A 26,704-nucleotide genomic window follows, 5' to 3' on the forward strand; every position below is an offset into this window, starting at 1 on the left:
TTATACTGTAACAATACAATGTATTTAAATCCGTGGCAGCTTTTCCTTTACATATTTTATTTTTCAGACAATAGAAGCAGAGCTTGATTGATGCTAAAAAGTCTAAAAGTTGAATATCTAAGAATTAATAAGTAAGAAACATTACAGAGGAGCCAGGAAAATAATAACTCCTCACAGTTTAATTATTCACTTGAAGCTAAGTGAGCACAATTACTCTCCTCTCAAGAGCTGCATGATTTTTAAATCTGTTTTACAGAAAAAAAAACATCTATTTACTTGTGCTGGGATTAGACCTCATGTTCTGCAGAGAATGCTTGAGCGGGGTCTGCATTATTCAAACTGAAAGAGCCAGTGCTTTCCTTTACAGCCCTGGATTATTTTTATACTCTCTTGATTGCAAGATAAATAATTAATGCACACAGACTCTTTATATCTGTTTATTTTTTTCCCCCTATCAATATGACAGTAGTAAAACATTTCAAGGCATTGCTTCTGACTATAAATGTTTCCACTGGAGGTGGAGGAAGTACGAACTGAGTATCTCCTGCACACTTCAGTGGGCTTCAATTACATTGAACCATCAGGTGAACTGCTGGATCCAAGAGTACAACAGTGCATCACATACACCTCCAAGACCTAAAACGTCATCTGTAGTGGTAACAGCTCCCCGAGCCAGAATGATGTGGTTCCAAACCACTGGATTATTTATCCTTCCTCTGTAACTAATAGGATTCTTAAAAACAATGAAAATGATGCTTTAAATGTTGACCTAAAAGCAAATTTACATTTGCGTGACACAGCTCCTGAGGCTTAGCCACGTTAAACAACTGCTTGGAGCACTCTTGAGAGAAAGGTGGTGTTCCTCCGAAGTAGCTGTGCAGGGAAGGAGGACTGGCTGAATGATGACAGCCACATGCATGCTGAAGAGGCAGGCTGAGCTGCCAACACCAAATGTCAGAGCATCAAATGAGAAGCCTTTATGGTGCTGGAATGGTATTTCAAGAATTGTTGTTCCTTCTAGGGTTGCACAGCAGAAAAAAAAATCTCAACTGAGTTCAAGAGAGGCAGATAGAACAGAAGCAGATTTACGGCTCACCTACCAACTGTCCAACCCATGTACAGGAGCAGCCGCTTTCCAAACCAGCAAACCTGAGTTTTACGTTAAAAATCCCATACAATTATTCAAATTCTTGGACCTCAGTCTTTCCGAAGTGTAGGCTTTGTAGTTTGTCTTCTTTAGGACTGAAGTTTAGGTCAGTAGGAACAATGAACATAGGACCCTAAAAATGCCCATGTCTCTGCCCTGGCACTGCTTTTCCAGTGCTGCAAAAGTGCCTGGAAACACGAACGCTCCACCTTTCTTTCTTGCTAACAGTTCCAAATCCTAAAGCTACAGCCTGCTGCTTCAGCAGAGTGGGGAGAAAAACTTGCGGACATCCCTGTCCCTTACACCTTCCCTTTCAGGGAAAGGGTCAGCATTGACCTTTCTTTGGAAGCCGCAGACAGCACAAGGAAATGAATGCATCCCTCAGCACTACCTGCTTGCTCTTGTGAACAGGAGTCCTACTGCTGACCCCAGCATGCACGGGATGCAACTCTGGGAAGCTGCAGAAGTGACACCAGGTACAGATCAGCTGTAGGTAACTCTGGCTGTAAGGCCTACAAACTGCCTCGCCGTGGCTCCCCCACGCAGCACAGGCTTTCTAGACTGTGGTGGCTTTTTGTTTTTAAGCCTTTTGGCCAGCTGCTCAATACCGTGAGCCAGCACAGTTAGTGACATTTGTTAAAGGCTAGCAAGCCTCAACTAAACTGCAAGTGCCAGGAGCTTAGCCTGCACGTTGCATCCCTGCTTTTTAGATCCTATTTACAATGGCAAAGCTTGTACAATCACACAGCTGCTACAGAAGATGCCTGACACACTCTTAAGAACTTTTACCACCTTTTTGCAAGTTTTATGAAATTTGCTGTTTTTCTTAAAGCCCTGAAGGAAGGTGAGGATCTCAACTTTCAGCGAAGATCTCAGTTTTCACTTAAAAATAGATGACTCTCAAGATGTAAAAAAGAAATAAAGAGTTTATAAAAACACATCCCTAATTTCTAGAGAGGTTTTATGTTGGAATATCTGACTTGTGATTTTAGATGTTTGAGACTGGCAATCCTGTCTAGCAACACACGCTTTAATACTTCCACTGTGTTTCACAGCACTTCATGCCACGGGCGTAAAGCCTTTTGCTTAATGAAGCAAAAGGCACATCCCAAGCTGCTTTTCAGCCTGAGTGCTAGTGCCTAGAGCAGGCAACTGTAGACCTTGCTGCCACATTCCTCTCATGTCAGCGAAACGCAATACACCACAGCACGCTGCCCACTTCCAGACAAGACTTTTTCCACTCGCTTATATTCCCTGACACACATTCGTTTGAGAGGCGCAATAAAACAGACTCCTTCTCTAGCCAGTATTACTTTAAATTTAATTATGCTGATGCAGGAAGAGTATCACCACGTAGATATGGAACTGCCCTACATAATAGTGGTACAGCCCTTACTTGCGGCAAAGTTCATTAAGTGATGTTTATATTTGAGTATAATTGCAATCAAACAAGGATGAAAATAGCTAATTACTCTGGTGCTTTAGAAACAGTAAGACTGCACACTAGTAATAGTTATCTACTGCTGCTGCTACTCCTGACACTTTGAGTAAGTCCGGAGCTGTTGTACACTAATAAATATTCCAAAAGAAAAAGCTCAGACGATGGGTTTCTAAGAATTTGATACTGTTTTTAAGAGTCTCGGGAGGGATCTAAGCATTCAACAGTGAGTGAAAAGTGCATTTACAAAAACATTCATCTGCCATGCATAGGTAAGCATACAGGCAGGGCACAAATCGAGATACACTTGTAATGACCCGCTCAAGGATGAGGAACAAGCTGGTCTAACTGTGGTGGGTTTTGCACTCATGGAGGCCTCACTCCTGCTTAGCCCAGGCTCCTCCCAAGAAGGCCACATCTGTGCTCTGATGTTCCAAGGACATGGGCAGTGCCACAGGGCTTTCCTAAAATTGCTCCTGCTTGCCCCAGAGGCTGAGATTTCCCTCAGGCTCACGGAGCTGGAAAAGCTGCAGAACCCCATGATTGCCCTAAAAGTTCCACAAGCAATTTGCACCCAGGAAATCAGCAGAAAAATAAGAATACACTAGAATGTTATACAGCAGAAGCTTCTCAGCATTGAATGCATGTAAGGTTTCTCTAAGATGACAGACTTTTTTCCTTCTCTGGACCTTCAGGTAGCTCTCTGCTATTACAGCCACTTGTGAGTAAGCAGAGAAGTATCGATCACTACATGTCAAATGAGAGCTGCCACCAAGTGTGTAATTCATCTACTGAAAGTGTAACTAAAGCCAGTCCTCCTATTCTTGTGGATTAAAAACACAGGACGCAGCAAGAAACTATTCAGTTGGGAGTCAGTCTCCCTTCCCTCATTTATTATCAACTCTCCATGAAATAATTCAGCACGCTCAGTCCTGCTCCACACACAATTAAACTGTTGAAGAAAGCTGTGCAGCTGCTAATGGTTTTTTTCATCTTATGAGAGACACAGGAATCAGAGGGTAAGGAAAAGCTGCTACCGTGCTATTGACTTAGGTGTAGCCTTTTGCCAAGCTATAAAGGTGAGCATTTAGCACAAAAAGCAAGTCTTGTTATGTGCAGATCTTCTGTTCCTGATGGTAGATGCACAGCTTTGAGGAGAAATGAATAATCATGGATTTCTTCATCTAATGAAAAGCTGGGGAAAATTTATCAGTTACTATCCCACCCTTAGCTGGCAGAAATTGTATCGCAGACAATGGGACTCTGCCTAAAACCTCGTTTTGACAATAAATATACAATAAAACTTGGACTTGATTTCACTATTCATTTCACATTCTCACTACTGTGAGATATACCTTATTTCAGAAATCTTCATTTTCTGAAGATAGAACTAAGCCAAAACCATGAAATCCCTTGTGACAGGTATGCTCTCAGATCTAGAAAAATATCAAAAATTTATGTGTTGGTGTGAACCTTATTCCAGTCTGGGACTCACTTCTACTAAACAAACATTGCCCCCAGTCACATGTGTCTAGAAGCATTTTGCTCCAGAAGAAGCCAGAAATATGACCATCTCCTGGAGCTCTGAGGACCTGAGAAGAAAATCTACCCAGGGTCATTAGAGGCATTGATACAGGACCTTTATCAAAATGGATTTTGTTCAGCAGGAAGCCACAGCGAACTGCCAAGGCAAGCAGTGTTACTCAGATTTTGTTTCCAGTATCAGAACAACCAGAACACTATTCATCACATTTGATTTATGACAGGGAGAGACATTTCTAGAGCCCTCTATTTATCTTTGTCTGCCCAAGAATGCACTTTACCATTACAGAGTTTATTGCTCCCTCCCATTGCAGCCTTGCCACACCATCACTTTGCTGCTTATAGTCTAGGAGGAGGAGCATGGTCCTAGGAAGTTTGTACCTCAAATGGCAACTCCTTCCACAACAGTACCAATCAAGTTTATTTTATAGCTAAGACCCTCTTCTTTAAGAAAAAACCTACCAACTCTTAAAATCATTCTCAAATTAACCATCCAACACTTCTTGTTGGATCATTTTATAAGTAAGTCTCAAATTCCTTCCATATCACCTTGATAATCGTAACGCTTTAGAACAGGCCATAACTGCGCTAACAAAACAACTGAAATAAAGCACACGGAAAAAAATGCCTATAAAATCTCTAATGCAAAAGAAGCAGTGGGAATATGTTTGAGAAGAAATGGTTATAAAAACCCCGTTCCTAGCGCGGTCCTTTTGTACACAGGGGCTAATAAAATGGATGAAGAACTCTGGCTGGCTACAATTGAGAACAAAGTACCGGGGAAATATTTCATTGCAGTTCCTTAGCATCAGAGAGAGACTTATCTGAGCAGCAAGGGGAAAAAGTACTTGAGCATGGTAACTGCTTTTGGAAGAAAAGGTTAGTCTTTTCCATAACTAACAAGCCAGAGCCCTGTGAACATGCTATCAGCAACAGGGCTTCATCCAGAGGATAATAAGGCAGACAACATTGGAAATATATTGCAAAGAATGCCGAAACATCATCACACCAGGAAGAACTAAATGTCATGACCTGGCGAGATTCATTTAAGCCAACATTTCAAAAATGTGTTTAACTGGATCAAACCCCTAAGCGGTTGAGAGACTTGATAGATGGGCCTGGATATGACACAAAAGACTAGAGTACCTCCCAAAGCAAACTTGCTTTTTTCTTCTTATTGAGTGAAAAGGCAACAAACTTTCTTCCCTTAATCTTTCTCTAGGATATATGTTTTGGGAAAACATACAGCATCTCTTAATGGAAAACAGCCAAAGACATAGCCTTGTCTTCAAGCACCCTGCAGTATATGAAGGGGTAACATCCTCATCATTCTAGACACGAGCTACTGAGATGGAGAGTCACGACTCTTCAAGGCATTCACTGATTCTGGGTACCCAGTTAAGACACCGTAAACCTGATTTTTCAGTTACAGCATTAACCTGCACATTGCATGCCTCAAGCGTATCTTCTACTAACTTCAGCTACAGCTGTAAGTACTCAGCACTTCTGGAAATCATATCCCAGTACCTCAAGTCAAGCATCAAAAAACGAAAGGGAAATTATTAGTAATACGACCAATTTTCTGAAGCCTAAATTTGGAACATTTTGCACTTAAGCAATGAACTTTAACATCAGTTACCTGAGAAGACATTTTATGTTTTGGCAAGACCAATAAACTCATTTTCATAAACAGCACCGAAATGCTATATCCAAAGAAAGGAAAAAAATATCTGTCCAAATAAGGCCATATGATATAAAACACATGGAGCCAATAGCAAACACATTTGCAGAAAGCTGAGCAAAAGGGGAAGAACGCATACCAGATGTTATTGCATGGAGACGGTTGGACCTGATTGGCTGGAAAAGCAAAGCATTTTTTTCATTTTACATTTATATCTATATCTATCTCTAATGAGTATGTACTAGCTCCTTAGGATTTTGTCCATGAGTCAGAACACAAGGCCTTTGAAATTCACAGCACGTATTAACATTATTTTGGGAGTCAACACTTTGGAGATCTGACTTGTCTCTCTGAGAGGCTGGCTGACATTTTGGGAACTCTTGATCAGCTGTCTTAGCAGGGAGCTGCCAACCCTCTCTGTGATATAATGAACATGCCTCTGCCAAGTATGACACAAGAAAACCTAGTATTTTTGCTTTCAGTATACTTTCCTCTTTCCCGTTACTCTTACGGGTCAAGCTCATCACGTTCCTGCCCTGGGACCAGCAGGGAAACTCCTTCTCTGGCCTAAATGCTGCCATATCTTTTTCTCTTCCCATGACTAGTCTTTCCTCTTTCCTATTGCAAACTCAGTCAAAATACAATCAGAAGGATTACCTGAACAGTCAAGGGAGTCATCACACTAAGGTCTCTTGCACCAATCTCTACGCTCTCATATCAGCTAATCCCCATATTCAAGGTCTTTCACAGTTTATCTGCACATCTGGTCTTATTCACTACAAAGTATTTTCTTCCATCTTTGGCTGACCCCATTCTTCACTCCCACACTCTCTCCTTGTTTGATCACCAGACAAGAACCACCCGACTTCCTTCACAACAGGACATCCGTCCCCTTAAACCTTTGCCAAGCTGCTTCTCCCTTCTCCCTCCAAGCCTTCCCACCGTCTGGGAGAGCGACAGCGGGATGCTGCTGCACACCCTCCTTACCCTTCACCACTGGCCATCCTCAGTGCCCAAATACTGCCCCAGGTGCACCTCTGGTCAGGACAGCATGGTCTTCTGAGCCCACAGTAAGTTTCAGAAATAAATCTGAATGGATTGCATTCAATGTACAGCCTGTTAGAAATAATTACTATTTCGATCATGCAGAATTATTAATGAATTTGATTGAAAATCAAAAAATGAGATCTCCCATAAAAAGAGAAAAGATTCAAAAATACTGAAGCACAGAGCTGTAACTACATGACAGTTTTGATTCTCAAGTACCTTAGTTACCTTTGGTAATACATTAAATAATCAAAGATCTTTAATTCTGAAAGAATTTGGCTACTTCCGGTAATATCTTTCTATTCCCTACACTACTCCAAGAGTCCTAAGGAACATTAAATTAAGTTTTCCATTTCATATTAAACAAAAAATCTAATTCAACTCTTCACCAAACTCACTCACAAAAAAAGTCTCCTAGACCCAGACTGAACTAAAATCACTATTATCGTGCAGTCCCAAACACTGCTACCAACATTTCATGTGCAGGTATTATCCTCAGATCATTTCTATTATTCTTCCATTTCATTTCTCGGTATGCAGACCAAGTTTCTGACTTAGCTGAAGTACAGCTCCGTGTACCAGCAGCATGACAGAGCCAAGCAGTGGAAGTCCAACCCCCCCGCCCCACCTCACCCTCCTGCCATCCATCCTGAGTCAGCTCTGCTATTCCTTTAATTGGCCCGGGAGTTGACTTAATTTTAAAAAATGTCTGCAGACTACCTTGGCAACGCTTTTTGCTAGGCTAGCAGCTGAACGGGCTGGCTCAGTCACAAGGCGAGTACTGCAGCCAACTCCAGGAATGAAGCATTCAGAAAGAGGGAAGGGTAAAGGGACCCCCCCTTCCTGCCTTGCATTCAACATCTGCAAGCTGTCCCTGCGGCGCCATGATGTCATACGTCTAAAACGTCAGGTGTGGCATGGGGACTGCTTTTTTACTTGCTTTTCTTAGCAGCTGCCTGGTGCTTAGTATCTCCTTGGTGTTACTGCAAAACAAACAGCATTGAGTGATAAAGTTAAAAACCATCACGCTTCATCACATTAATGGTGTGTAAGGGATACTGCAAGGATTCTTACAGGTGAGACGTCTGAGAGATACACCCTTTGAGCAGCGAGCAAACACCTTTAATCACACTGCCAGCCATTTAAAAATCTGAAGGAACAGCAGGTATGTGACAGAAGTCGAGTTAAATGCTGTCTGTACTAGCATGTGTTACACGCTACATGGCCTATTGGCAGGCTGTCACAATAAAGAGGGTTTTACATCCAAGAAGTATAATCACATAATTTAATCATCTGCATCTCAGTTTCCATAGGCTATACTGGTGACTGCTATTGTGACTGAACTTTCTTATTTATATTTGAAAAACCCGTGTCAGCAGTGTGCTCTGCTTCCTGCAAGCCTGAAAGGAGAAGGAAATTACAGCCTGACTCAGACACATAATGCGCTGGATTGAACGAGCGAGAGTGTAATGGTAAGAGAAACTTCAGTTCTGTTCTGTTCTTAAGGAACATAAGGAAGAAATGTCCTTTCACAGGGTGATTTACAGATGTACTGGCCAACACCACACAAATCCCTCAGAGCAGTCACACTGGAGAGGTATCGCAATACCCCCAAGCATGATACAATATTAAATCAGAAGACTCAAATGTAAGCTAGTGGTTTCCAAAACCTTTTTGTCTGGTCTGATCATGCCGCAGAGGGGGACTCCACAGCAGAAGCAGCTGCACAAAGCCACCTGAGATGGCTGCTTCTCAGGACTGGAGATCCCTGTTGACCCCACCTGCACAGCAGCTCTGCTTCGTCCTCCTACTTTGCACCCTACTCCTGACCAGAAGGAATGAGAAAAGGGATGCTCAACCCACAGGCATCCTCCTTCCCTTGGCGGCAACTGAAGAGCCCGTCCCACAGCACCTGCGACTGGGTGGTGGCCAAAGCTTCTCATTCCTGCATCAGCTCATGAGAAAGGTGGCTACTAGCCAGCGAGAATCTGCGCGGGGGCAATTAATTCTGAGAACTTGATGTGAAACGTAGGCTGCTGTGACAAGCAGAAAGAAAACCATTTCTGCCTAATCACTATGAACTGCTTCCTCAATTACAAGCATGCACACAGCTGTAACAGTAAACAACAGCTTGCTTTAAAGACAACTCCTGCTAATTTTCGAATGAGGGGGTTGGAAAAGCTCACGTGAGTCTGGCTGAGTTTGACTGTCATGGCGGCATGTGCGTGATTTTCAAATCTGTCTCTTTAAATGCCTTTTACTGCATAAGTTCTCAAAAACCCTAGGTCACTAGCAAAGCACAGTACTGAGGAATCATAAACTGAACCTTCATGAGCAGTTACAATGAACATCCTTGTGCAAAGACATCACAAAAATGCCCGTGCATGTATTAGACGATTTAATGAGAAGGAGGGGGCTGAAAAGCTCGACAGTAGTGGAATTACTTGAATAAAGTGCATGTGTATCTTCAGAGAATCATAGAATGGTTAGAGTTGGAAGGGACCTTAAATCTAGTTCCAACCCTGCTGCCAGGGGCAGGGACACCTCCCACTAGACCAGATTGCTCAAAGCCCCATCCAACTTGGCCTTGAGCACCTCCATGGGTGGAGCATCTTCTCTCCCTCTCTCTCACACATGGTCCTGCCTTCCTTTCCAAGGCTGCTAACACTCGGCCCCATCTGAGATCTCCAGGCCATTTGCAGGATAAAGGGACAAGTCATTAGCCCAGCATTCCTGGGCTCTTGATTTCTGTGCATGTCGCTAGGATCCCCTTCCTCACCACGCATCTGGTGATGGTAATGCTTGGCTGAAATTGAATTCCATTAGCAATGTCCAGAATAAAAATTTCACCCAGGGATGTCTTCTCATTAGATATGAAAAAAAAAAAATGCACACAGTAATGAAGCCAAAAGAGAAAAATCCCACAGTGGTGGTGGAGGAACCTGCATATTGGATACGTCCCTTTTACTGCTGTCACTAGCAAAATACAACTTTTAACAGTGTAACTTTTAGCTTAAGGGGAAAACAGTCTTCCTTTTTTCAGTAGAAGGAAACAACATGCCTGAGAACCAGCCTGGCTCTGCTGCAGCAACATCTCCAACGCCTGAAGCAGGGCGCAGCTGTGGGACCACTGTGCCTGCCAAGTCTGGGCAGATCAGTCCGGCATTCAGTGGTCACCCATCCACACAGCTTCAGCATCCTCCACGTTCCCCAAGGGCTGCCCACAAACAACAGACATGTGCAGAGACCATAACATTGTGTGTCACACTTCCCCCCTCCGCCTGCCCCCCCCACCCTCGACACCTTGCAGTGGAATCAGTGTTTTGCCTCCCACCAGCCACATGTGGGCTTGCAGGATTTGACCCTTTCTAGTCTCCTGTCACATGCTTACACTCCGACAGGACTGTCAGGTACATGCCCCCAGAAACCTGGGAGACATTTGACCAAAGTAACATTGCTTAGGTTAAAGATCAATTGTCACAAGTCCATAAAAATCAGAATACATGACAGAAACAGCACAACAACCCAGAGAACATATGTTCTTTTAACTTTACAGCACTGTCTAACCTGATTTAAACTGGACGGCTTAATTATATGCTTTGTCATAGGCCATGGCTTATCTACTTACTGTCGTTCAAAAGATAAAGATTGATTTATAAGCAATTCAACTGTAGAAAAATGTCTTTTAACAAACAAGCAAAAAGTAGAATCATGGAGCCTCAACCATACAGTGCCTCAGCGACGCTGTAAGAAATCCCTCATTTAAAGGCAAAGCACATGCTTTTCAGCCTCACAAACTCCACCAGGTACTGGGAGATGTAGTTGTTTGTGATGGCGTGGCATCCGCAACAGCACAATATTCTGCAGACAGGTCTGACGCATGTATTGGAACAAAGTAAGAATCTGAACAGATGACTACAGCCATACCCTATAGTTATACCATTTCTGCTATGCCAAGACGGGCACATGGGTAAAGAGACATTTTTCTGTCTACATGGAGCGGATGGTTCAATTGGTTAGCCAGGCATTTTTTGTCTACACAAAACATTTAAGAATTACTAGCATGATCAATTAAATAAGAACATCCAGTTTTCCATACCGAAGCAACAATTTCAGCCATTTATATGTGCATTAGCAATGAAGAAAAATAACGTGACAAGCTGAAGTGTCACTCCTTAATTTCATTAGAATTGCAGCAGGTTTTTTTAAACACATTCTAGATGCTTTCAAAGTAACATATTCTACTAATTTGAATCTCCTCCCTACGGGCTTCTTACCACATTCATACACTTCTCTACTGAGGAGCCTAGGATAATTTAAAAATTCTGCAAGGAAGCTTTCTTTAATATCCAGTTTCGCAGAATCTTTACATAAGGAAATTTTACCCTAATTGAAAACAGTGTACACTTCATTTCTAGTGCCCTGTGTTCAGATGTACTCTTGGTAGGTACTCGTGTCTGATCCTCCCTCATACACACAAAGGACAGCCCTGACCTTCACTGAGCACTGGGAAACACTTAAGATGAGTCACCACCAACTGCTGGAGCTACCATAAATGTCTCCTTTAAAATCAGTAACCTGAAATGCTTCCCTGTTTTCAGATTTTTCATCTTCTCTGTAGTCTAAGTGATGATGCTGCTTTAAAACAATAGCAAGGAAGGGTGGATAGTGCAGAAACCACGCTTCACAATAGCTTCAGTAGGACAATTAATTTAACACATGGAGTATTTCTCTTTACTTAAAGAGGAAGCCTTAGGACACCTGCACTGGAAGGGATGTCCTGGGTAGTTGAGTCTACTCTCCACGATTGTAGTGGCTGCATGACATAATCCCTTTCAGATTTGCTAGCAATTAGCATCATTCACTGTACAAGGTCCCCAGCTACTTAGTTCATCGCTTTGCCAGCACAGAACCGCAGCCGGATATCAGTTAAAAGCTATAATACCTGGTTTTCAAAAGAACCCTTCATGCAACACCAACCCACAAAGATTTAAATTATATATATATATTTTTTTTTTTTTTTTACATCCTACGATGACAGATGAGTTCTGCTGTTAATGTTCCTTTCTCTTAAACCTCAACAAGCCTATCAAACCTTGCAACACGTTTTACATTCCAGTGTATAATTATACAGTTTTTGAAGAGGAATTATTCCAGCACTGATCTTCCCTGCAGCCTACTCCATAGTTTCACTATCAGTAACATTTTCTACCTATGGTTGTGGCCGGTTTTCTGATTGAGAAGTGAATCTCACCATGGCCACAAACAAAAATGTGAACTTTTGTACTTAAGACTTCCTAAAATGAGAGCTTCCTGCTATTTGGATGCTCTTATATACCAGGAAGGTCCTTGTGTGCCACCGGGCAGTTGTAAGCAGAATGTACCTTCTGCCAGGCTGTGGGTCGGCATTTTGCACCCTCAAACCACTGCGGACATTCATGAGTTAGCAGGTGGGATATGACATTGTCAGCGCTGGTGCAATCTATAAATCTTTAACTGTGACTGAGTACTAGCAGGAAGAGTAAAGTAGATCTATGCAGCCAGAAACAGCCCACAGTTTCCAGCAGGAACATTTCCCAGGACTTCCTGCAAACTAATTTAATCTGTCTATGCGTAGTTGTTTTTATGAGAAACGTGGCTCTTCCAGCTTAGAAATCGGGGGGGAAAAACCAAACCCAAACAGAGACTGTATCAAAACCTTTTCTTTTTGGAAAAAATAAAACCTCTCCAATGTCCTTTGGATCTCCTTTAGGTTGCTTTCACAGTTTGCATTAAGGATCTAGCAATATTTTTGATGTAACCAAAAGCATTCTGTAGTAAAGAAAAATAAGTGCATTTAAAACTCATCACAAGCGCGTGAAATGGGGATTAAAATATGACTAGGAGGTACACAGAACCTCCTCCTAAAACTGTTTGTTTGGAACAGAAATGTCCAAAATGGTATTGTTTCTTGCAGCGGGGCTAGTGCACTAGATAAAATTCTAACAAGCTAGGCTGTGTATATTAATGCACATTCGCAGATAAGCAATAAGTACAGAACAACAATTGAGCAAAGCATTCCTAAAGAAAAAAGGTCAACAGTTTCTCTCTTGTTATGTTCATTTAAGAAATTTTAAATCAGTTGATGCCAATCTCCTTTTAATTGGAACATTTCTTTGACAATGCTGCAATAGCTCAACAGTTTAGGTTTTTTCCCATTAAAAAATAAATCTTTGATCTGCCATTGTAGCAGGCCTGCTATATTCAAATCTTGTCTGAAAATACATTTATAAAAATGGCTTATGTAAAGAAGAAAAAAAATCAGACTTTATTAAGACTGAAACCAAACTAACATGCATTTTAAGTTAAAGATTTTAAATTAATTTAATGTGAGTCTCCCTCTGATCCCGCCTCCTTCCTGCCTGTCTCCCTTTCTGCCCAAAACGAGCCTTTATGAAAAAGAACATAGCACAGTTTTACTTGACCTGACTCCTTGATGTGAAACCAAGAGTTTTGTCTCACCAGCCTAAAGCAAGAGTGCAAGATGCTCCCTCCGTATTTAACTAGCTCCTTTTGCTTCCCTTGCTCGTGGTTCACACAAGTAACATCAGAAAAAAGGTGAGCTCCATTTACTTGCTTACAAAATGCTAGATGTGACAATTCAAACCCAGAGAGGGGCAACCAGGACAATAAGCAGCAAAGCTAACACTAAAGAGGGAACTCAATCTCACCTAAATGCCACTGAAGGCCCCTAAGGGCACCTCAGCCCTAGCACCCAGGGTAATTTCTGCCCTTGAAGGCCTGGGTCTGGCTGGTAGGAAACCCAGCAGGGACATCCATAGAGACTGGTCTTAGGCTATATAAATCTAGGGCCATTTAGCATTTCCTTTCAAATAAGCTTGCAGTCACGGTCTAGTTTCAAGTGAACAACTTTTGGCATCAGAAAATCCCCTCCAAGCCACTGCTTTTATCAGGGACTCTTGCTAAAATGCTCACGAGAACATGAGAAAGGCCAAGATCAAGGCATCTGTTTTCAGTTTCTTCTCGGTCCAGTGTGCGGGGAAAGGTCAATCTAACTTTCAGCAAATTGCAATTTTACTAGAAAATATCCTCATTAGGTCACTTGGACACCGCCACTACTATCAAGACCTCCCTAACGCTCTACAAGTGAAGCTCAAATTGGAACAGTTATTTTAAAACACTGTTTCTCTGTGCTAAAACATTTTGTCTCTGTTTCAATGTTTTCAGTGAATATATACTCCCATTCCACCTTCTTTTGAGTTCTGAGCATTCATACTCTTCAGAGAGGCAGAAGAGATATTACCCTGTGCACCAATATGTACCTGGAAAAGTAAAAATAACAAAAGCTCTCTGAAAACCGGGAAACCAACTGTATGGCTTCAAAAGAATGTAAATGACTTTGCACTGGTTCATTATTATTTCCCTGGGGAACACTACTGTAAAGTTAGATTCAAAATTTTGTGACATTAAGTTCAGTTTTAACCCCTTCTGCTTTTCCTTTTCCATTCAAGTTCTTCACTTTCAACTCCTCTCGTTGAAAAGTGGTAGTTTCCAGAAGGTTCCCAGGCAGTTCCAGAAGAATATTTAGACCTCAGGAGCTTTTATTAAAAATTAAAGTTTAAAATATTGTTACATTAGTTATCTAGACTGGAAAGAGGGCTTTTAGAAGCAAAATATAAGTTTACAGCAAATTTTCAGTAGGAATGAATTACTGCAAACAAATGTAATCGTTTCCACCCTGTGGAATATGCAGCCATTACAGTAGTTGAACAAGGCACTTTTGAGGGTGAACAACTGAAAATATGATCTTTCTATCATAGCTTTTCTTCAAAACCGTTTTCTTTGAAGTGTATCTTTAGGCTGCAGGTTACTCAGCAGCTGGGAGCACAAGTTACGTCTCCCAGACCAGGCTGGCAGAGGGTCATTTTTCTAAAAATCTCCTACTCCGAAACTATTTTGGTCTTACAGACTGATAGCTTTTCATGCACAGAAGGATAATCTGCTGGTGCCACTACCTTTTCAAAAAGCAATTATAAAGAAGGAATAAAGTTTAGCAACATCTCAATTGAATTCAATATCCCATGCACATGAGGGCAAAATCTGAAGCGAAGTGTGTCGTATGTACTTGACAGACCACATTTGCTGGCTGTCTCCCAAAGAAACCTTAGCAGCTGAAAACGTTGTGGTATTCAACTATCTGCATAAGGAACTGGCAGATTTTAAAGCTCCTTTGTGTGATTTTTTTGCCCCCCACTGAGATGCTACAATTTAATAAAGCTATTTTAGCTAAGTGCTTTTCATATCCTGACTTCACCACTGGTATCTTTGTTCTATACATTTTCTATGCAATTTTCCTGCAGGAGTATGGTTTTTCATTGTCGTATAGCACTATGGTACCTAGACAGTGGACAAATTGACCACAGAGATCTCCAGGTAAGTTGTTTTGCACATTAATATATTCATTAACATAGGGTTTAATTGTTGCCACAACAGAGCGTATGTTCTTGCCTGCTCTCTGAGTGCCTCAGATACGTTAACATGAGTTAAAATGAAAAGAACAGTCAAAAGTATTGTCACTTGCAGAAGACAGTCACAAGAAAAGGCCAAGTTGGGTGGATACTCCATCATATATCTTCTGGATATCCAGATATTCATTAATGCAACTCTGATGCTACTGCGCACTGTGCTGAGTACCGCCTGAGTATACTCCTCAGGATATCAGCCTCGTCACTGGAGTGGCAAAGATGACATCTAGTTGGGTTAGATTATAACCACGTGGGTCCTATTTTCAACATCCCAAAATGCAAGGGCTTACCCACCTCTCCTGTCCCCCACAGGCTAAAAAATCCTCTCCTAACACTCATGGCCCGTAGTTGGATATTTCCTCTTGGATGCTGGGCTTGACCTGTTACCTACTTTTCTTCTCATCATTCATGTTTTCTATAAACACTCATAAGCCAGTTTCTCCATCTGACCTGCCCGTTTCAAAGCACCAGTTTCTGGCACTATCTTCACTTGAAACTGCCCACATCCAGCATAATAAAGAGGTAAGTTCAACTACTAAAGATTTAGTGAGAACTCTCACTTCTAGACGAAGTGACCTGGTTACTGTGGTAACCCTAAAGGAGCCCTGAAGCACCCTAATTTCTACTGAAGTCAGAGGTAAGTAACAAAAGAAAGAGTTGTTTCAAAAACACACTGGGACACGACTGATATTTTATGAGCAAACACTACCACCAAATATTTTTATCCAGGCTGAAATCATAAGTACTAGACACTGTATGTGGAAATCTGAGCTGTGGCCCCTAGAAGGATCTGGAGAAAATTTAAGCAGAGCAGTTCTGGATGCTTCTTGCAGGCCAAACATCCCCTGCATTTATCTATCAAACAAAAAACATCAGACAGGCACAGACCTCTTTCACCTTACCTGCCTCTAAATGCAACTCTCATGCTTTTTGAGAAATCAAAAGTGCTGGTTACAACACAAGAAGTACATGTGTACTTTTCAATACTTGTGAGAAACCAGACGGCTTCCATGTGCAAATGATTCTCTTACAGGTTCACAGACTCAAAGCCCAGATGAATAAGGAGAAACCCGTATATACCCATAACTGGAAACAGTACATCAAGCACAGCTTTTGCCTGGCTTACTTCTTTCATTTGAGTTACCTTCAAAGCGGTCATGACACTACGGGAGCACTAAGGCAAACGTACGCTCCGTTCTGAAGCAATGCAACCAGAACAAAATCCACGCAAGCAGAATCAAGGGCGACTGCTGCAGAAATGGCACTTCTTTCTATGAGCACCTCCTGTATCTCAGCCTCGTGTCTTACCCTTTCATAGGCACAGCTGCCTTTTCACTGTCTTCCCGCTAAATTGATTAGGTTTGTTTGCTTGCTATAATCTATGAATTTTTCAGAAGTGGGTCCATCAATTACTATCTGTGTACGTGACGACTGGTACAGCAGAGCCTGACCCTGGTAGGGGCCTCTGGGGTCTGCGCAGTACAGACAATTGTTACTTTGGCATTGCTTATCTGTCTGAAATAAGGGCAGCAACCAGCATCACTGACCCTGGACTCCTGCCTTTCCTCTGCCTGCCTGGATAGAGAGCTGTTGCTCAGCCTTACGTCTTAATTCTCACTCTCAGGTGCTGATCCAAGCTGGATCCTCGTGTCTCCCATTTGCCTTTGTTCCTGAATTGGTCAGAAAAAGATTGAGAATCACAGTAGCACATTGTATCTTAAACAGCACTTCTTGACAATTTTGGTGGAGGCTTGTGTGTAAAAACTGATGAGAATAAAAACTCCACAGACATCAGACGTGAGAATGAGTCCTAAATAATGAAGCAGATTGTATGCAAGATGCTGAACATCTCTCGCAAGGCAAGGCTTTCATTCTCAAGCATAAATCGAAGAGATTAGCTAGTATTAAGTCAACTGGTCTCTCTGCAGTTCAGATTTGTATTTCATTCTACATTATTTGTTCATTTTGCCTTAAAAGATTTCTTGTTCAATGTTTTATCCCACTGTCTGCTTAAGGCAGTGAAGTATAACGGAAGATATAAGCTATGTTACCAGTGATCCCAGTCCTCAGATCCCCTTTTCCCCTGCATGCGTGCAATGCACATTCAGAGCAATTGGGAATGATGTATCTAAGGACACGCTTGTGTACCATCACAGCTTTTACAACGGCACTTTTCCTTACTGAGTTACATCGTCATAGATAATAAACCGCTTACATCTCTCATATTCACTGACCATTAATAAAATGCCTGTATGCTCAGATATGAGCATTCAAATCAGATTTGAAACTTCATGCTTACTTTGCCTATTTGTTTATCCTCATTTCTGGGCAAAACAGACAGCTGTGTAGGGTCTAGTTGTGCTTGAGATAGCGTGCTTGCTTTTGGCGATAGTGTTGTGAAAGCTGGCTTATACGTCCCTCTCTTTGCTTGTGCTCCGTATTTCTTTCGTCCTGTTGTACTGGCACACCTACTTCTGGATTTCTCATCAGGGAACTGATCCAAATGAAAGAATACAAAAAACCCCCCAGGAAGAAACTGGTTAGGTTCTGGACTGGGCTCACACAGTAGCTGCACAACACGAACAAGTCATCTGGGACAGAGGGGGGCAAGCTGGTAACTGCCAAACATTCTATGTAGAGACAGACTTATAAATGGAGTTTCCACTACTGAAGGAGAACATTTTCCTCTAAGTCTCTCCCTGGAGTGTACCCACTGTGCCCCCTGACAGGGCCATAGACACAGCTCAGTGTGCCTGCAGGGAGGGAGGAAGACTGGGGAACCGACGGTTTTATCTTTGCTCTGCACACAACGTCAATGTACATAGCAGACGTGAAATAGAAAACAAAAACAAATTTAAACTTTAAATTTGCTCCTTGTTTCACAGCATTTTTGTACATCCCTTTTTGCAATTTGCTGTACAGAAACACCTCGCCTGTACTTCACATCTTAACATATGGAAAAGAAGAACAGTTTTATAACAGGAAAACTTCACTGTCTGTTCACAGAGCCTGGCAGGAGTCTTGTAGGTACATGCAATAAACCAGAACACATTTTTAGTGCCAGTTAGGTTTCGCTTGGTGACTCTTTCAAACCCTTGCTGGCCTTTCAAACCACCAATGCTATGTTGGCACTGGTGTGAGTCTCAAAACAAATCTAGGACCTCAGCTCACTGAAATGTTCAGTCCATGATAACTATTTAACGCAACATCCGCACCGGCTTTTAATAGAGCCACCAGGACTTATGTCATACTCCAGGCACATGGGACCCAATCTGCTCAATCTTTAACTAGGTCCCATCAGTATTCTGTCTCCAGGACAGTGTTAGGTGCTAATGCAAGTGTTAATAACTTTCCATATTAACTACTGTCTAGGGAGTTTTTCCACCTTTTCCTCCCCCTTCATATTCTGCCTAAAAAAACCCTATTAATAGCAAGGAGGAACAGTTAAGTAGTTGCAAGACATCAGTGGATCAGATTCTTATCATGCACTTTCATCCACTTCCAAAGGCTGATTATTCTCCACAAAGACGTTCTAGACATATACAGATCAAAATAATTACTTGATAAGTTATATTAATAGATTTAATGAAGAGCTATCAAAGAGACTTGAAAGTGTCCTAACAGTCACAATGAGCTATATGTTGACAGGGTTTTATGAAAAGAAGAAAATGAGAGGCAGAAAAGGAACCGCCGGTATTATCTAGACTGTCCACACTGCTGTACAGCCAGCCAAACTTGGTGGACTTTGCAGGCGATATGACACCTTAGGCGAGAGTTTGTGGTTTTTCATAGTAAAACTCCTGCCCATGCTTGCAGTAGGATTATTTATGGATCTTCCTCCAACTACAGAGACAGTGCTGGTGGGATTTCTGAGGCCTTATGCAGTGTGATGAGACATCCTGCTGAAGAGAATATAAAAGCTTGTCTAAATTGAAAAACTAGAGGTATTAACCAACCGAGAGCAAAGACTCGGGCAGTGCACATTATCTGATGCAGAAATCAGGAATTGTCCCATGGGCTGAGGGAGATGAATGGCCACGGGTGCTACACAAAATTAAAGAAAGTAGTAACTACTTTTTTCCTTGCAAGTGTCATCGTACAACCTATAAAATACCTAGGTGCTACTTTTCATCAGACTACCTTTTAAAAACATATCATTCAAACCCAGCTGAGCCTGACCCAAAGAATATTGCAATGCCCTCCTCAAATCCCAAATCCACCTTCCACTCTTCCAAAGCTGGCGCAGCTCAGAGCTTCTTCAAGCTCAAATCTAGCGAAGTCCAGCTCACGCTCACATCATCTGCAGAGCAGGAAATTCCACCTGCACTGAAATTTCCAAAGATGTTAGTATTTTGTATAACTCACTGCTAAAAATCAGGCAACACAGATTGCTACGATGCATTATTGTGGGAAAAAGATCCTTAGCTTATCTTCTTTCATACCCTCTGGAGAGCTGAAAATGAACAGGGTCAAAGCTGAGATGAACTCATGTATTTCACACAATTTTTTCACCCCACTCCCCCTTTCTTTTTTCCCAACTCCAGTTTTTCATTTTTTCCATCCATCCATTTTCAGCAACTGATTACAGAAATATCAAATTACAAGATACTCTCCCAGGATCCTGCACAAAATCCCACCACAGAGAGCAAACAGTAAGGAGTAAGTACTGAACAGACTTTGGGCTGTAGATATGCCCAAGGGACATGATGAAGGCTTGGTAGAAGCCAGCTGAGAGAAACCGCTGGTCCATTTTTAAGCGCTCAGTCCTACTGCACAGGAGACGCTTGGTTTAGCAAGGAACCCTAGGGATGGGCCTCCAAATGAAGTCCCATCCAGATGTTCACAGTACACCATGTCGCTAAGGGTCCCACGGAAGACATTATCTATTCAGGAGCATGGGGAGAAAAAGGGAGGGAGAGCAAGGAAACGTCTGCTGAGCATACACACGGAAATAAAAAGAAAAGCGCTGGTTGAGTTCCAGAAATGAAAATCTGGCCCCACTGAAGTAAATGGGAGGTTTGCCACCAGATTTCAATAGAGACAGGATTTCAGCCGATGTGAACAGTACTCTGGAAATATCCTCCCTCCAGACACACTGTGGGAGCTCTTCTGGCTCTGAATACGCACTGGAAACTCAGAAAGGGAAATTAAACCCAAAACACGACAACAATACCAGAATGATTAATCAACAAATAAAAAGGATGTAACAACAATTAAGCAAAAAGCATTGCAGAAGTGGGTGGAAAGAAGGCGGCAAGTCCTTTACCTCCTCAACCACTGAACTTTGCCAGGAATAAGGAGGGATGCAGGACTCGTGGTGCTGGGTACAGCGTGCCATGTCAAGACTGCACTGGAGGCAGTCTGCACAGATTCAATATCAAGAGGAAGAAAAACTTCTAGCACAAATTCAGCCTTAGAGTATGCTCCCGTCACTAATGCTATATAAAGAGGCCAGAACTTAGCAACTTCAGCAAAGATTCCTAGGAGCAATCAGCGTCATCGCTCACAAATTCCCAGGCAGACTAGTTCACAGAAAGGACACACTCAGCAAGCTCTGGCAGTTGTGTAACTATTGAGGATTCTGGAAATGAAAAATACAATGCCTGAATACAATAAACAGACACAATGCCTATAAAGCCCCATCTATATGACAGCTATGACCCAGTTACTTAACCTACAGTTGCTCTCTGATTTAGTTAGCATTTGGTTTCACACCACAACTATACAGTGGTGCTGGATGTTCCCCTTTCACTGGCTTAAGAGTTCAGGCTGCCAAAGATGCTAAGTCCTACCTTTCAGAGAACCTGAACACCCCAAATCCACGTAAGGCAGCTGGAGGGACTAATACCCATCACTGACAGAACTCAGCTCCTAACTCCCAACCAAAGACCTCTTTGCTGCAGGTCTCATGCAAAAAGGGACCAAACGGCACTGTTTCTGGGAACTACTGCAAACTGGACTACTTTGGATGTGATGATGACAGCACGTAGACTTGCACACCTGCCTACCGCTGACTAATATTCAAGTATTGTATTCCACTTTGAGACGAGAAATCCAGATGAAGATTCATGTCAACCTATCAATGATGGGTGAGTGACAACAGCTAACCAAGCATTAAACCAGAGTTACCTGAGTGGCTGTGTGTGACAGGCACAGTGTAGGCAGGCACACACCAGGGTCTGGAAGCTCCTAAGCTCCTTTGAGCTTTTCTCAGGACTCCTCTTTCTTCACAAAATAATGGGAAAGTTCTGTTTTAGGCAGCGGGTCCCAGCTGCTCCTGTGATGACGTGAGGCTCACAACTTTCACAGAGCTCAGGCCATCCACAAGTTTCCTCTCCCTGCTTTCTTCTCCCTCTCTCTCTCAAATAACCAGGGAAACCCCCTTTTTCACAGTCCTTCCCCAGACCATGTGGCCAGCCTCTTCAGGTGATGGAGATCTCCTGAAGCTCCACGGTTTGCTGACTCATTACCCGTGTGCCTGGACTGACCACTGGTCTTGGCGCGAGTCCCTTGTCCATGGGCTCTGCTGTCAGCCCCCAGGATTGCCTGGCATTAGTGACTATTGCCCAATGTCACTAAAAGTAAGGGCAAAACCAGATGGCACAGAGGCAAAACAAAGCATCTCGGCAGTACTCTGCTGGCTCAGAGCAAGTTTTTCACCCGGTCACTTGGCTGGCAACTTGGAAAATGAAGAACAAATGTGTTTGGACTGACACTGATCCTTCCACAGACTCTAGAAACAAAACTGGAAGGGAAGAGAGTGGCTGGAGAGTTACCGAGCTCTTGTGCTCCCTGGCTGCCTCAACACTATTGTTACCCCCGATGACAAACCAGAAGAACTGCTTCTTGTTGTGCCAAAATCCTGGGATGAAAAGCACGGACTACCCCTAGCGCTGGGCTTTGCACCAGGCTGCTGGCTCCTCTCAGCATGTGCCATGCAGCTGTGGGTGTAAAGGGCACACCACAGCCCTCCTTCCCAACTTCAATAGCGGACCTTGTAAAGAACAGCGGGACAAAGATAATTATCTGCCAGGGGAGCTACTCGCTTCAGGAGCATTAAGAGGGTACAGCCCAGTCTTTAGTCGCATTGTGGTACCATGAAGCAAAATCTTTCCTTCATGGTTTAAATCAGCCTCAAATGCATTTAAAAACAATTACTGGAAGGAACAAAATAACATCTCATTTTGAACAGCTCTTGCCAGCACTCAAGGAGGCTTGAGAAAGTTGTATGCCACCAGCTGACGGGCTGGCCACAGATGACAGCTGGGCCTATACCTTTGCTGCTCACCACTTGCTGGACCCAGGACTTAGACTGTAAAAGGACCAAACCTGAAGCCAGTACCTAATCCACAAAGAGAGATCTTAAAAATCCACTGCTGGGTCACTTGTCGCTAAAGTCGCAAGTCCAGCATTTCCAGAAGTTACTTTCACTGCCACGACACTGTCTGCAATATGAGGGAAAATGTGATTATCAAGTCTCTTCACAGAGTAAGGAGACTAATGTAAAATCATTTCAGCCTAGTCCCCTCATCTCTCTCCTACCTTTTACACATCATATTATTACTTGCCTTCTTTTTCACGCCCAGGCCCAGAGTAGTACCTAGAAATGATTGAAAATGTATAACTTTTTTCCAGGACCTATACTGACTCCATATGCAAACCTATATTTTATCACATTCTTCTACCTCCCTTCAAGTATATCTGATGATTTTCTACAATAGTCCTGTCAATACCAATACACCAACAGATATGTATTTTCTACTGATCTGCTATTTTACCTAAAAATAAGCATTTTAGATTAGTACAATCCTCACTCAAAACATCTGACAACATTCTTTTTAAGCTGTCAGAAGTAGGTTTTCAACAAAGAACATCATTTTCAGGAACAGAGACACGTGCAGATTTTTTGAGAGTTACTGGTTCAAATGGTGCCCCTTAAACAAGTGAAAACTAAACACATTGAAAACATCCAAAATTCTCTTTTTGTACAAATTGTCAGCGTTATTTCACTACGCTCAGGTTTTCAAGTACATGAACTCTGACCATCAGTCCTTCTGAAATGAGAAGGTCAAGTACGATTGAATAACCACATGAGCTTCACCTGATGTAAAAAGATAAAGGAAAGGCAAAACCAGAATTCAACATTCTTTTTCTCTTGACTGAAGTCAGTAAAAGTGGTTGCTGTGTTCACTATTTATTTTATAAGCCCAAAAGAATAACTTCCACATGCTAACAGGTAGCCCAGTGAGGAAAGACAGGCCAAAAAACATGCACTAATTTGCTTCACAAAGAATCCAGGTGATACATGACAGGTTATCGTGGTGAATGCGATCACTTACTATAAACAATCAATCTGAAGACAACTGTAAGTTTATATTGTTTAGTGTTGACTGAAATAGCTTGTTCTGTCCACACAGGGGACTCCAATCACAGTTTTCTAGTCAACACACTGATTTGCACCCAGGATGGAAGTGTTTGCGTACAGCAGAACAACATGATGCTTAAATTTACTTACCCTGTAGATTTCCGCTGGGCTTAAAGTAAGGCCATTGCTCCAGTGAAAAAGCCTTCAAAGGCCATGTTTCCCCACACTAGAGATTGGTTTGTGATTCGGGTTTCTAAACATTTATTTCAGTGCAAATTCTGCCAGAAAGAGGAACTTACTGCCTGTTGTGAAGTTCCCCTCCCCAACCTGGGGAAAGGAGTCTACGTCTTGGATGACTTGTAGTACTCCCACAGTCCGCACCGGGGGATCCAGGGCTACAGAGCTCTCGTTCACTGTTATATCGCTGGCTCCTGTTATCTGGTTGGTTGGCGGTCCTCCTATGGACGCTTCCAAGTCTGGAGGTATATCATCCATGCAATCTGCATTTGGCTAGTGCGAAGAAAAAGAAGAAAACTGAGCTTTTACCTGATAAAAAGACTTAATTTACCCGTTCCCACTTCTTTAGGGTTGTTTCCACTTTCTTTCAGTACTGAAAATGGCAACATATGATGAATAAACATGCACAGTTTGTTTGTTTTCATGTACATTCTTTATACAATCTGTTGCAAGAGAGACCCAAAGTATGCATTGGAAATAGTCAGTATTAAACCGTGTCACCTACAATCTCTAAATGTTCTTATTTATACTTTTTAAAGTGTTTGGGAGAGTGCATATTAAAAAAAAAAAAAAGGTAACTCACTTATTGATATGATCTGCTTGATATAGGCAGATTGCTGAGTCAGATTAAAAATGTAAACAGAGACAGTAGCTGAAGGGCAATGACTATCTTTTCCCTAAATATACATTTTATAGAGTCAATATCAGAGCTTTCAGGAATAGGAACTCAAGGGAACTGCCTGTGGGGGTGCATCTATGTGTGAGGTGCAAAAAATAGAAGCTAAAGCTGTTTATCAGACAAGTCTTTCAACATCATATAGCTAATAGCTAGAATTGATGCTATATTTCCTACAAAATAAAATTATGAGAAAAGAAAGACACAAGTAATAATGTGTATTTGAAGAGTATGATTCAATTAATAGCCTTTCTTGCTTTCTAATTCAGAGAGACCAAGGACGGAATCCAGTTCTGGGGTATTTAGGCACTTCTCTCTTGCAGTTACATAGTGAACGCACCAACACCTCCAGAACGAGCTGAGCTCTTCAAGCTTTCCATTGACCTTCCAGGGAAGCAATGAGAGGGGGCTGCGGTGCCTACCTTTCGCGCAGTATCCTTAGCATTCAGCGCCTGTTCACGAAGAGCACTGAGACTTCAAGTGGGCATTGGGCACCAAAGAGGATTGTTTGTCCAGAGACGCTATATCCAAGGCTATTTTCTACCCTTGATTTCTCTGGGCCTGTTTTAAGCAAGATGCTCTCGTTCATACAGCAGTGATTTCTATGGAGCTCCCCATAAACGTTGGTGACAAACACGCGAGTAAAAAAGCGCTTTTTCCTCTGAGAAGAAATAGATTCTTGTACCATTTGCCTATAGAACCAGGGGTAGTTCTCCCCAAGGCATGGAGAAAAATTGTTTGCATAACTATTCCAAGAACTGGGTTTTGAAGTTTTAACATATTGTAACAAAAACAAGGCTAAATCAGAAATGAGGATGCTGTTTTTCAGGGTGCAAAGCTTCCAAAATGACAAAGGGACGTAGCAAGGTTGAGCTGTAATTACGCAGATACCTTGTTAAGTTAGGAAACGTGAAGGTAAGTTGTTCCCATGTATCTTTATTGTCCAGAAGTCACACAGCTAATCGGGATCAGTCACTTAGGTTTTCCTCTAACTTCAGCGGTTGGAGTCAATGTCTCTATGTGATTCATGCCACCCTAAGGCAAGCGGTATGAATTGCCCCCTCTGCCTTCCCACTGCTCAGCACTAAGCAGAGATGGGGCTTAAGCTGCTAGACTGGAAATCCAACGTCCGGATGGCTAAAGTCAGAGGAGATGTACTCTGCTGCACGGATCTGATTTTTGCTATGCTTAGTTGTCTCACTTGTTAAGGCAGTTTTGAAAATCTCACTGACTGCCTATCTCCAACAGCAGGCACCTAGAAACTAAGCAAAATATGATACAGTGAGGGCTTAAACAGAGGCTTAGCTTTAAGCACAGGAGTAATCCCTTTGAACTCAGTCATAAAAGGTTACCATATGCTTACATTTTTTTGCAGAACCAGGAATTTAGCATGTTTTCTTTTTTCCCATATATTTCCTGTCTGATTGTTGCCACCTCATAAATATTTTTTCACAAATGTTCCTGATGAAAAAGGCAGGCATTTTAAACAATCCTCAGGTGACTTGTATCCACAAACTGAAGTTTGGGGTGAAAATTAGAATTGCTGTTGTCTGGCTCCAGCCTAATCCACAAGCAGCGAGAGCTCCTCAGAACCAGGATAAAGGCACATTCGGCTATACCAGGTTTTAATGAAACTCACTGAACCTGTGCTTTTCTAAGTGAAATACCAATCATTTATCTGTAGGACTTGGATGCAAAATTATTCCTTAGATCTATCACTCTTTCCCTTACCCTTAGTAGTTATAACAAATGCTTTCAGAATTTCATTTTTAACTGAAATTTGGCTTTGATGGCAGTGTATCTTAAAGAAAAAAAGCCGTTTTTTTTCTTTTCTACTCTGGAAAAAACCATTTCAAATTTTTTTCAGGGGGTCAGTTGTCTGTCCTTTGCTCTGATTCCAGTTATTCCTAGAATGGGCTTGTTTTTTTTTTTTTTAACTTTTAAACCTTTAAAAATGGGGGATTATAATTGAAAGCCAAACCAAACATTAAAGATGCAAAAATAGCAATGGTCGATACAATTAATCCCTTTCCTCCTGAATCATTT

At 42.1% G+C, this 26,704-nt stretch overlaps 1 protein-coding gene across 12 annotated transcripts in view; it reads right to left on the reverse strand.

Moving 5' to 3' along the window:
• The window catches only part of RNF150 (ring finger protein 150), a 156,148-nt gene that overhangs the window by 9,266 nt on the left and 120,178 nt on the right, over positions 1 to 26,704 (reverse strand). For all 12 annotated transcript variants that reach the window (XM_054201964.1, XM_054201965.1, XM_054201962.1 and 9 more), the window contains one exon: positions 24,045 to 24,255. In XM_054201964.1, the coding sequence (XP_054057939.1) occupies positions 24,045 to 24,255 (211 nt within the window). The remainder of the gene's footprint in view (positions 1 to 24,044; positions 24,256 to 26,704) is intronic.

The sequence above is a fragment of the Rissa tridactyla genome, chromosome 5 (genome assembly GCF_028500815.1).
Source record: "Rissa tridactyla isolate bRisTri1 chromosome 5, bRisTri1.patW.cur.20221130, whole genome shotgun sequence".
Lineage (NCBI taxonomy): Eukaryota > Metazoa > Chordata > Aves > Charadriiformes > Laridae > Rissa > Rissa tridactyla.